Source organism: Zeus faber (assembly GCF_960531495.2).
Source record: "Zeus faber genome assembly, chromosome: 11".
NCBI classification, from domain to species: domain Eukaryota; kingdom Metazoa; phylum Chordata; class Actinopteri; order Zeiformes; family Zeidae; genus Zeus; species Zeus faber.
Window position 1 is genome coordinate 15,555,750 of NC_137205.1, and position 13,356 is coordinate 15,569,105.

Here is a 13,356-nt window from a genome sequence, read left to right on the forward strand (position 1 = left end):
CTGAGTGACTCGTCAAGAACTGAGTCTTAAAAAACAGCCAAACCTTTTATCACAAGCGGAGCTCGTGCACTAGGAACAACCAGAGCAGACGCTCCGCTGTAGTGACAGCGATAGATACACAGTCTGCACAATGTTGGAATATTATAGATAAATAATTTATCTAATCTTCTTCGTTTACCCTTGAAGTACCTCCAAACACCCGACATTTTCTTTCTTTAGCTCTCTATTTTGAGCGTCAAATACGCAACACCGTTATTACGTTGGTATCAGGTTTGAGTATCGGAGCATTTTACGAGTACGAGTACATGAGCGCTGTTATCAGGCGTAAATTTGACCAGCACAGAATCTGAAAATATCTGACGATGATTGGCCGGTCACCAGTCATGGCCATTCAAGTTGAAAAGTGGCTGATTCCGGTCACTGGCCGATTGGTGCATCTTTAGCCGGAACACGCACACGCGCCCACACACACACACACGCGCCCACACACGCGTCCACACCCACACACACACACACACACACACACACACACACACACACACACACACACACACACACACACACACACACACACACACACACACGAGAAAAAGACAGGCCCTTTAATGGGGATACCCACACACAAAATAAAATAATGTTCCCAGGAAAGCATCAGCTGGGGTTGAAGATGCATGAAAACACACCAAACAATAACACAGGCACACATGTAAAGATTCAGAAACTCAGATATATGTTCACAAAGAGACACACACACACACACCTATAGACACACTGGAAAAAGGAACTTGTGTGATTCACCTTTTACATGTGTGTTGACCCACATGACTATGATGTGCATATTGACCATAAATTACCACATGTGGAAAAAGGACGCCAAGGGGACAACTTACGCATTGCAGTATGGTCTTTTTTCAAAGCCTTTGTAATTCTTCATGTTTAGAGTCATTTTGCAGATCTCACAGCTGAAGCATCCTTTATGCCAGTACTGTCAAGAAAGGAAAGAGACAAAAAGAAAACGGTTAAAGATTGGGAGATTAAAAGACATTTGTTCCACAGAGCACAGAGGGAGTTTCCACCATGAGCACGCAAACTAGGAAAAGATGGCCAGATGAATGTGTGAGGCCAGAAGCCTCATCAACATCCCGGAGGTTCGACTACAGTCAGGCGTAGACAAAAACACTGGCTCTTGTGACTCTGGGTTGGGGAGGCTTGATGAAGAATCGTGAAGAGAAGGACGTTTTTGTGTCTCAGAACTGAGGGGTTATGGGGTGGCACACTCCAACCTTTTCCTCTCAAAAACCCTGTTTATTACCATTGTTTAAAATGCAATTACTCAAAAGAAGGTCAGCGGCACCCGTGTACGAGGGATGGACTGAGGCAACACAATAAATTCAGTGCGTCATTCTTATTAGTGGGGCTTGTTTTTCACACCTCTTTGCTACGGCTGGGAGAACGAAAATGGAATAGAATTTGAATATTAAAAAATATGTTAAAAATTAACAAATCACTATTGGAATGCTGAACTTGCCATTCGATTGTGTATTTTTTTAATTAGTAAACAATTCTATATAAATGTTTTGGCTACCATTAGTGAATCAATTCACATGTGATGAGCAATAAAGTTCAATATAAGTTCATCCAGTTTGTTGCACAGTGAACGCACATTGGAGAAATATTCCCGGTGACGGTGTGCGAAGTCTGCGTCGGCGGAGACAAATGAGCGCACCGGCGCGTTTCCCTCTCCCCCGGCGTTTCACTGTATGTACAAGGGCGCCTTTGATCAGAATGTCCAGTAATAGCACAGATGTGGCGATGAAAGTGGGAAATAAACCCGACCATCACCGATGGAATGTCCTTTAGTGCAGAGGTTCCCAACCACCGTCTAGCGGACCGTGCCGGCCCACTTGCCACGGGCGGGATTTCTTCAGGCGCGATCTGCGATCTGCTCCGCAGCAGCAGGAAATGGAGTAAATTACACACATCTAGAATTTTAATTAGCTTTGTTTGGAGAAAAGATTGCTCTGATTGGAGCTGCGGAACCATGCACCCCCCCCCCGTACTAAATTTGAGCATTAAAATGTTGAATACATTTTAATATTAAAAATAATAAAGCATACAATTTGAATTAGACTATAGAGGAATATCTGCAGCCGTTCTATTTGCACAGATGTGCTCATTCAGTGCTCAGATTTCTCAACCTCGGGGTCTCAGCCATTGCAACTGCTTGCAAAACAACAGTCAAGTTTTCAATGGTTGAGACTGTTTCCATGGAGGAGACCGTCTCTCCGTCTATCGGTTGATTGCTGCGGGACGGCATATGTCTCAATGTCCCCAATAAAGAGCCTCCCACCCCCCTTCTCTCCCTTTTGGCACTGGACTGATCTGTGGCCTGCGGGTTGAGAGGGACTGAGGGAGGAAGCAGGGCTTGCAAAGAACTGGAGGGAGGGGCGACACATGAAAGGAAGCGGGGGGGGGGGAGAGCGAGAGACAGACAGAGAGAGAGAGAGAGGAAGTGAGGGAGCATGGGACGGTTGAGAGAGAGAGAGAGAGAGAGAGAGAGAGACAGAGAGAAAGGCAATGATCTGGATGCTCCTATCACCAAGGGAATGGAGGGAGGAGTGCAGAGACAAACACAGAGCGAGAAAGAGGGGGAGGAAGGGAAAAGAAAAACGAAGTCCTTATTAACATGGCCTTGGGGCTTTCTGCCATCCCTCTCATTCTTTCTCCCACTCTTTATCACTTTCTAAACCAACTGCCTACATACCAAACACCCATCGTCAAGCCAAACAGTCCGGCGAAGACAAACGGCAGCAAGAGAAAAGTAACAACGCGAACGCATCGCAGCACGACGACACTTTCCTTCCATCCCTCACATAAACTGCAAGCCCGTGCATGTTCAATTCTATGCTGTCCTACTGGGGCGAAAGGAGGGCAGCGCTGATGGCCAAATCCACCATTTCCCCAGTGTGCAGTGATATGGGCTGATATAATGTGTTTGCGCTGATAGTGGAGAGGATTCAGGACCGGCAAACCACCACTCATTCAACTTTCAACAATACATTGTAAGGGCTGGAAAGAACAATAATCTGACCTGTCCTCTCTGGATGTTCCGGACCACCCAAGATGGTATGCATGGAGAACAGGAAAGTGTATGTGTGTGTGTGTGTGTGTGTGTGTGTGTGTGTGTGTGTGTGTGTGTGTGCGTGCATGAGCAGCAGATGTGGGTGCACATGTAAGCTGCAGACAGCAGTAGTTTGCTAGCACAGACAAAGCTGGTGGCCCGTACTGGACACTGGGCTTTACTCAACACTGCTTCAATCCTAGAACAAGGAACCGCAATTAAATACCGATCCATCTATTTATTTTGAAAAAAATATAAACAGGGGCCAATAAGCCTTGATGAGGTGCTTGCATTGACAACCGCAATTGAAATGGAAAAATTCTGACATGTGGCCCTGGTCCAATCCACCCCGCTTTGTTAGGGTAATTTAGGGTAATTCACTGGGAAACCACCAATGTTCAAGCTTAAAACTAATGGTGACAGGGCCTTTGCTACCAGGGCCACAGGGCTCTGGAGCAGCCTTCCTGAGGAAATGAGGCTGGCCAGGTCAGTGAGCGCTTTTAAATCTCTTCTTAAAATGTTTTTACCAGGAAGCATGTATATGACACGCCCGGCGCATTTAACATTTTTTTAGTCCAAAATTAGATTATAGCAGATTTATGTTCCTCAAGTTATTTTCTATCCCTCAACGAATTTTCAAACTACGTTTGATTTTAAAATATTATATAAAACATGAAAAAAGTTGAGGCTATGCGCTCCATCAGTATTAGTTGAGTTACTCGCCAACAGGTTGTTGAACACATAGAGCTCTTACGGTTCCCTTTAATGCAAACATTCAGATCATGATCATCCTGATACGTGAAACAAATGTCACTTCCATGAGCAATGTTTTAAAGAAATAACAACCAGAAGCAAGAGATTTCTCTTCTCCATGAAAACGTCAACTCCGTGTTGTTATGGACTACGAGAACAGAGTGGCAGACACTCCATTATATCGCCAAAATCGCAGAATATCGCCGCTCCCAGGGAGCAGCAACTCCCAGAACTCAAGTGGCTGGGAGGACCTAACCAACTGCATTCTGGGAATTGACATCTCAGGTTGGCAGGTTTTCATGCGCGCAATCTGAAAAGTGCCACTTTCTTAGCGCTATCATTGTGATAAAACAATAAAGGGAATGAGAGCGTAAAATGGGAATGTTTAGGACTTACAGGATAATAGAGGGGTCATGCTACTATAGTGAGCATGAACGTAGAATGACATTTTTTTTTCTTTTTCCTGAACTTAAAATTAAAGTATTAACTTGAATTATGCATTTTGCAATATTTTTATAAATTAATGATTCAAACATTATTTCAGCGAAACACATTCAACATTAACTCATTGAAGCAGTACAGCACTATCCAATTTTCTGTGGCTGGAAAGTCTGGAAATGCTTCTAAAACTTTAAAGGCTGATTTCTCAGAACTTCTTAGAAATAATCTTTTCTAAAACCTTCATCTTTAATAAGTTATAGCTTCCAAAATATTTGCCTGATTCCCACATTGTTGAAGCTCTCATTCTACACTTCATATTATGTCCAAAAAAAAAAAAAAAAAAAAAAGTCAAATTTCAAAATGTAACCCTTAAGTATGTGCTCAGTCACATACTATTTCACATTGTGGTTTACTCTTTTCCAAAGCATGCACCGATTTATTGGCCGTCTGTTGGTATCGGCCGATATTCGCCTTGTTGACTGCCATCGGCCAATAAGATGACATTCACCGATGGCAGCAGCCGATATTTATCCAGTGTTTCCCACACATAGACTTTACTTGGACGGGGCCGCCCGGGGTATATTAATGGCCGCCAAAGTATATTTGTCGACCCCTTTTTAGCCTTTTATTTTTTTATCCATTTGAGAGAATGACGCCACCCGCGATCGATTTTAGAAGACGCGGAGTCTCTGCAGCGCTCCAAACAGGAAGCGGTGCTACATTCATGGGAACTCGGAAAACTGTAAATGATGCTGTGTTCAGGGGAACAAGGAAAACAATCGGTATTGGCCCAGAATTTCACAATCGGCGCATCCCTACCTTTTACCTTTTATCTGCTTGCGCATATTTACTACTTGTCCCACTCATTTGCTTTTATGTAGCATTGTACTTTGATGCATTTGACGTACTTTGTGAAGCATCTTGTAACTTTGTTAAGAAATGTCAATAATAAAATCAAGTTTATATTATGTTATTGTAATTTTCTCAAAGAGGAATACCGACTCCAGGAGGGCTTCAAACTCTCTTCTTGTCTGCATTCATCGCACCAATGACAACGACTCCTGTGTAGGTGCCAAAATAGTTGGATAGTTGTGTATAATAACTGAAGATGTTTGTTTGTTTTGCACATGCTGAAGATGGGATTTGCAGAGCCTCCGCAAATAATCTCAGGTGCACTGTTGACCGTAGGGCTGGGTAACAATTAAGCTTTATCTCATTACCTCCTTGCGAGTGCAAGCTATTGAAGGCTGCTAATGTAAAAAGAAAATATGAGAAGTTCTACAAACAGATCTTAACATAAAGGAGATACTGTCGTTTTTTTTGATGATTCGATTTTGTAGGCGTGCCAAACCAAGAGTATAGTACAGAATGGCTTGGTATGATTATGTGCATCGTCACCTCCCTAGTATGGCTGCAATAATGTCTTTCCTGCTCTGTGAAGCAGTCTTCAGCCATCTTTTTTTCTCACCTGGGTTGATTTGCTAAAGTGGTGGTGTCCACATTGAAGATACATTGGTCCATCAGCCTACAGCTGCCCAATCTCATAATTCCCCTTGGCTAATGGTATTGCCTATCCAATTGGGTTGAGCACCTCTCTAATCTGGAATGTTGGTAAACCTGGGATAATCCAACACACCGTAATGCCAATAGAGAAGAATTGTGAATGCTAATAGTGGATGGAGTCAAGAGGTAAGCCGATCGGCTCGTGGGCAAGTGAGACTTTGATCCTCCTGTTGTTTCTCAGGGTAAATATTGACCATGGGTTTATTACAAATATCAGCCCTGCTCAACCTCAATGTTTAGCCAACAATTCCTGAACCCTGATCCAACCTGCTAACCCACATTCCGGCAGGACAGTGCCCCACCCGCCCCCCCGCGCTGTTGATCTACTAAACCTCTCAGGTGGACAGAAGGCCCGAGACGATAGATGGCACAAGGGAGGGACAAGCAGAGAGAAGAGTAGGTTGGGATGGAGAATAAGGGGGGCTATTGGGTGGTCAAGCTTCATCCAGCTCTGGGAAAACCTGTCTACTGGGTGCCAGGGCAGGATCTGGCATTCAGAGGGAAAAATCAGGACACTGCTGAGATGTGAGAGTGTGTGTGTGTGTGTGTGCGCGCGCTACGTAGAATGAAGACTATGTTTCTCGATGTATGTGTATCAGCGGGGACGCTGGGTTCCATTTGAGAGCTAACGTGCTCAGTCAGCCTCGTAACCTCCTCAGAATAAAAAAAAATGATGAACAACTTGAATTAACCTTGAGCAGGAGGATGGGAGAGGCCATTACAACTTCACCGAGTGATTAGTCGACTAGTCGATTCAACGTTACTACCCCTGCAAGTCGGCACAAGAGGTACTAGTCTGTTAAACATTATTTTATTAATGTGCACATTTAAATTAAATATGCAAATAATTTGCACTGAAATTCCATGTCTTCCTAGTCAAATGTTGCTTGATAAAAAAAAAAAACGAGCATCCGTTACTAATGTTAACAACAGTGGATTAAAAAAAAAAAAAAAACTCGGTAGCTGCAGGCGAAGAGGTAAGAACCCAGCAATGAATCCTCTCCCGCTCAGCCAGGCGCTGGAAATAGTACCCAAAAGATGGTGAACTACACCTGGGCAGCGGCATTTAAAATACAATTTGGTTATTGAAGAATGTCATTACAGTTTCAAATGGCTTTTCTAATATACAGAATTTTTTTTATAATATACGCAATATTTTTTCTGTCAGACGCACACACACACACACACACACACACACACACACACACACACACACACACACACACACACACACACACACACACACACACACACACACACACACACACACACACACACACACACACACCCTAAGTTCCTCCTATGCAAGTGGGTGCATTACAAAGGGCAGGAAGTACACTTTTTTCCCACCACTATCTGCTGCATAAGTCACCAGCCACTTTTTCCAGTTCAATGGGAATGTGCAGAAATTATGGATGTATCTAGTATTGCTGGCACCTAAACCCAATACAAACTGAAAAACAAACTGCAAAAGGGAGATTAAAAACAATGCTTGCTCTGCTATGCACGGTAAACTCCAAAGACAGTGCAGTTTAGGGACAGCACCATCGTTGCAAGGGGAAGCTTTGTCGGCTTTGTTTTAGAGGGATGGTGTGGTGTTTCAGCATCCATAAAATGAAAGGTTTTTTTTGCTGAAAATACCACTGGAGCCATTCTAACATGTGTCCAATCCACCCTGTCGGAAAACGTGCTGTTTCAGTGGGTGGAGCCAGCCTCCCGAGGCCCCTAGTTCTGTGAGCCAATGGGGTTTGAGCTTTACTTCGGATTCCGCTGTATCTCTCTGGAAACTTTCACTGATTTCACCTTATCAGTCCACTGAAATGTATTTCTGAACAAATTTCAAGCAAGAAATAAACAATCCCGTTGCTGAATCTTCACACATATTAGATCTACAAGGCCTAATTTAAATGTTAATTCCGACTTTCACCACGGTGTCCGGAGCAGCACGGAGCTTAGAGCGCATCAGGATACGGCGGAGGCTTGTGGATTTTTGTGTCGTTCGATTATGGAAATGTATGAAAATAGAATAAAATAAATACATCTTCGGTTTTGTTTGGAGAAACGTGAAGTGGATTGCAGTAAAGTCAACCTAATGTTGACACACACACACACACACACACACACACACACACACACACACACACACACACACACACACACACACACACACACACACACACACACACACACACACACACACACACACACACACACACACACACCCCTCGTCTGCAGTTGTGTCATGGACAGTTGGTATTAATTCCTCTTTCTTTTAAAAGATTTGTGCTGGTCTCTGCAGCCAACAGAGCACTTCCCATGATCCGCTCTTCAATGCTAGCGGGTCTGGTCGCGCTCCAATAGGGGGGTGGGTTCTAATTCTACTGAAGTGACTTATATTACTGCGGTGACGTGTCGGAACGCAGCAAAGATGAACGGCTCCTTTTTGTACATGATTTCTGAAACAGACAGCTCACAAAAAAACCAACTGAGTTGTCTTTTTTCACAGTTTGTGTGTTAGTAGGCCCTTCAGAGACCTAAGACCTATCATAGTCTAAGGCTGTAATAGTCTAATAACACACTTCCACATCATGAAGAAGAAACATTTATTGCTATTTCTTACTGGAACATAATAATTCAGGTACCACATTTGCATGTTATTATTTATTAACTGCAAAACTTGTAATGCTAGTTGACAATTCCTTTGACTTTCGGATAGAAAGATGATTGTGGAATCTAACAATTGCTATTAGCGGAAATTATTATGATCAGCCGGTTATGAAATAATTGTGACAGCTCTAGCCATTTGTTTTCGACCACTCTTTTATGTTTGTCATCAGGCAGAGGTGATTCAATGGCACAGGCTAGGCTACACTAGCCCAGCACCAGGGCATACAAAACACCTTTAAGCTCAGAGAATAGCTATACAGTGGTGGAAGGTGGCAAAATCTTTAAAACCAAATAGTGTTAAAAAAAAAAAAAACTACAGCTCCCTTGTGTCTTATCACCTTTTTCAACTGCATGATCCCATATGGATAAAACCCTGTCTTTGTCTTTTATCGGTTGACTCGTGAAGAGAGACGAGGTGGAAAATTACTTTTTGCTGATACAAATAGAGGCGTAGCACTGGGAAGAGAGACTGCTGTTCAAAGTGTCCTAGTTCCTCCAAATTCAGAAAAGAGAAGTACCTCATTGAGGAATGTCTTGGGCGGGTGAATAGGCGTTATTTCATGGCGTTATGGATTCCAAGTCTGAGTGGTCACAAGGTGACTGCCGGTGGCTCAACTATTCCCTCCTAATTCATGCGATTGGGACATTGAGTCAGCTCTCAGAATAATCTGTCTAAATATAACCGCCGAGCTGCCAACCCTTTGTAAATCCTGTGGTCAGAGAAACAGTCTGAATCTGATCAGAATGAGAAAAGCCTTGATCAATATCAAAACACAAAGACTAATCACCAGATCAGAATATAAATAGGATTTTATGGATTATCAATAATGTAGGAGGATCTACTGTGAGGCATCAGCAGCTTAAATCCAACAGTCAAAAGGCCTCTTAGGATAGTTATAAAGTGGGTATTGGCACATGAGCCCCAGTGGAATAGGTGAATGTCCCAACACCAATGCCAAAAACAGGTAAATATCCTAACACCACAAGTATAGAAACAATTTCCTGAATTTTTTGCTCTAAACCACTCACATTTGAACCATTTTGGATCTCTGCATTGCAAAAACACAGGAGAGCCTAGTCATTGAGAAGCTCTGAGAAGCTTGGTTAGTCATGGTTGATCCCTCATAAAGGACAAAGTTCATGCACCAATGGATAAATAAAAACTAAAAAAAAATTAAAAAAAAAAAAGTCAAGGCGAATGTCAACGACACATCAAGTGAAAGACATAATTTGTGATTGTAAGCGAAACATAAAACTCAATGAAATTTATAGTTTTCAGTGCAAGTTAGGTGCATCATTTTGTATCCATCACAAAGTGCATGACCTTAAAAGCCACCTCCAGTATGGCCCAACGTGGCACAACCACTCAACAGTCAAATAAAACCCAAGTACCCACATATAATTAAACATTTTTTTCTTTCTACAGCCTTTTACAGACAACTCTAATAAGTGAGTCAGCCATCTACATTGAAAAATCCTTCACCTCAATTTGTTACTACATTCCGTTGACACTGCATTAATATACAATATCGAGTGGCCTCGTGCTGGTGAGAATCTGCTTTTTTTTTTTATCACTGGTTGGCATGGCGAGCCTCTACAGCAGTGGTATGTGAATGATTATTTCTGTATTGTCTACCAATGGACAGGTTGGTTTTCATTTAGCAGCGGGGTGAGGAGGCTAATCTACAAAACCTCATTCTACATTTGGTGTATGCAATAACATGCTCTGCAGTTCTCTACAATATAATGACTTGGGTACAACCACCCATTGCTGTATCAATTAATTAATTTTCCTCATAATCATCTCTATGTACCCCGTTCCCAACAAATACAGTTGTACAAATTGCAACTCTTAAACAAGAGCGCACCTCCGAAACACAGTGGCTGTCTTACTGCCCATGTAGAAACTGATGACACTCAAGCCTATAGCAGTATGTATGTTACAATTAAATATTCATAAAGCTCATGAAATAATGTAGGAATTCTTTAAAGATCTCTTCGCCTGTAGGGAGACACAAGCCCACTGACTGTGATGACGATGAGTTAGTCATTTTACAGTCCCTGGCAAAGGAAATGATGAGATATGAGCTACAGGCCGTAACTATCAGAACAGGAGCTACGCTTTCCTCAAATACATACCTTGCCTCATCACAGAGAGCTCCTATTTCATAGTGACACATACAACTATAATTGCCCTTCACGCGGCACACATAACAAATATTAACTCAATGACTACCCAGGTTTTGTAAGTATGGTTTGCATAATGTGTACACTACTGAAAAATGCCATTTCACTTCCTTTTAACTGGCTTCAACAGCTGTCCTCTGTTCAGGCTAAAGATTGCCTTTTTTTTTGTTTTTATGTTCCCGATCGTGAAACTGTATTTTGATCCAACAAATGTGCAACTCTCTACCTCCTTATTGGTGCAAAAAAAAAAAAAAAAAAAAAAAATTCCATCAACAGAGGGGAAGCAGCGAGAGCAGTCAAAGCCTTCTCGAGCAAGCGTCACACCTAGCATTCACTTCCTGTCTTTACACGTCCTGCGCTGTCTCCTCCTTCCGCGGCGCCCTGCCCTACTCTAGTGGAATGCAGGTTGACAGACAAACAGGCTTCTGTGGCTCAGACTCCTCACAAAAAAAAAAAGGCCATTACAGGGGCAGGCGCCCAGGTTAAGTTATTCAACGGTGGCCGCAATATTCCCTGCAGCGGTAGTCCGGGCACTACGCCGACTTAGCACATGTAAATAAAATTAATAACGACAACAACAGCCAACGTGGCCCAGGCTGCTTTTGACAAACTAAATAAGTGGGGGGCACTGAACTTCTCCATCTGTCCACTGCACTAGATAAGAATCTCTTGACAGGGATTGATTTCTAAGGCCATATGGACGTCCATTAGACAAATTATCAACTTGCCCCCCAGCATTCCTTCGTGTCAATCATAGAAGCACTTGTATCCATGTTACAGCAAAATGGAAAGCCCCACCCACAAAATGTGGAGGAAGAAGCAATGCTTAATGAACAGTAAAGTGTATTTTAGAATTTGTCTTCTCCATTGAACATTAGTACAGTAGTAATCACCCTCACAATTATTGAATAACAAGGAAAATCTACTAGTGGCCAAAATATGCTTATGGGAATCAAGGAAACTCAAAGGGGCCAATATGGATAATATTGATGTGATTTACAACCTTGACTGAGGCACCCTGGCTCATCTCTGATCACTTGGTTTGAACAGTAACTCGGACAGATTTTTAAGTAACCCATCAAAAAGAACCGCTGAAGAGCCCAACAACGATAAGCGCCACAGCACAGCGATTCAACACCAAGACGTCTCCCAGCGGGGTAAGGGCTGGCGAATGAATGACATGAATTAACTCATTGACCACCAGTCAATGTGACGTTAAAACAACTCATCTTTTAAAATACAGTCTATATTACATTATTATTAAAACGATGTCTTTTCCGCACACTGGTACACTGCATTTGTACAGATCGTTAATTTTTTTAATTGTATATCTTGCCTTTTTTATTTTATTAATTTGCAGGGGGGTTTTTTTAGGTTTATTGTATATTGGCAGATTTGCTTTTTTTTTTTTTATTGATTTTATGTTTATTCTAAATTGCCGTTTTTGACATGTATTATACTTTATTAGCGTTGGCTATTGTTTTGTTGTTTTTTTTTTGTTATGTGAGCTGCTGTAACACCATAATTTCCCTCCGGAGATGAATACAGTATCTATCTAAATCCAATATCACATTAGGATCAGTGATTTAGCATCAAGAAGTGTCCCCGAAGGGGGGAAGACGGTGAATAAATGGCATAAACGAATTTATTGATCCCCAGTGGTTTCAGTCAATACAGGCCCAGATTAGGCACATTGGGCTTTCAGGAAGCAACCACAAACCATTTTCTTGGTTCGTTTCGGCGTGAAGTATCGCAAAGCTTTCCTCAAACGGGAACAACGCCGTCCACCCTAAACATTTATTTATTTTTTATTTTATTGAGATGAACCAGTGGAACGGCTCCTTACCTTGTCCAGACAGTTGACTTTCTCCGTGGGGTACACGACCCGGTTACATCTGCCACACAGCGGATTCATGTCTGAAGAGGCTCCGCTAGCTTAGCTTGGCGTCACCACGGAACCGAACGATGCCCGGGGAGGTGGCGGTCGAGGGTGGGGTAAAGGAGACGGGTGGGAAAAGGGCGTGTAGCGGTAGGAAGTATCGATCCGACGGCTTGTTGTGGCGCTAGTCGCACAGCTGGCTGTCAGGCCGCTAACCTCGCAGACACGGAAAGCGCGCCCCCGGCGTCTCTCTCGTTCGCGGCGCGGCGCGCTCCCGATGTGAACGGGAACAGCTACCGACGGAAGGTTTGAGCCGCTTTTTGAGACTCGTTCCTGGCGAGTGACTTGTTCGGTTTTTCTGAAAATCGGAAAAATCGCTCGATTTTCCCCCACTTGATTTTTATTTTTATTTTTTATTTTGTTTTCTTTTTTTGGGGGGGGGGGGGTGGCAGAGAAACGCAGAGTGCGAGTCTCAAAAATACCTTTCGTTTACTTTGGTGGAATTAACAAAGTGTAAACTAGTCACGTTCCACACCGGGTTATTCCAAATGCCGCGGCCCTTTCGCTGAAGTGCTGATTTTGCTCTGGACTTTATTTTAGTCCTCTGTAATTGGGTTTTTTTTTTTCGGTTGGTGAGTCGAAGGTCCACTCGCTCGCCGCCTCCGGAGCGACTCCCTCCTCTTTAAGTCGTTTTTACAAAAGACTCGTTCGCCGCGACCGGGTCGTTCGCGAGTCCGGCGTCACC

The 13,356-nt window shown here is 43.0% G+C and overlaps 1 protein-coding gene across 1 annotated transcript in view; it reads right to left on the reverse strand.

The window, feature by feature from the left end:
* lasp1 (LIM and SH3 protein 1) overlaps window positions 1-12,859 on the reverse strand; it is a 31,323-nt gene extending 18,464 nt beyond the window's left edge. The window contains exons 1-2 of the mRNA XM_080010185.1: window positions 12,579-12,859; window positions 891-985 (exon numbers count right to left, since the gene is read on the reverse strand). Of these exons, the coding sequence (XP_079866311.1) occupies window positions 891-985; window positions 12,579-12,647 (164 nt within the window). The 5' untranslated portion in view covers window positions 12,648-12,859. The remainder of the gene's footprint in view (window positions 1-890; window positions 986-12,578) is intronic.
* Between the last annotated feature and the right edge of the window lie 497 nt (window positions 12,860-13,356).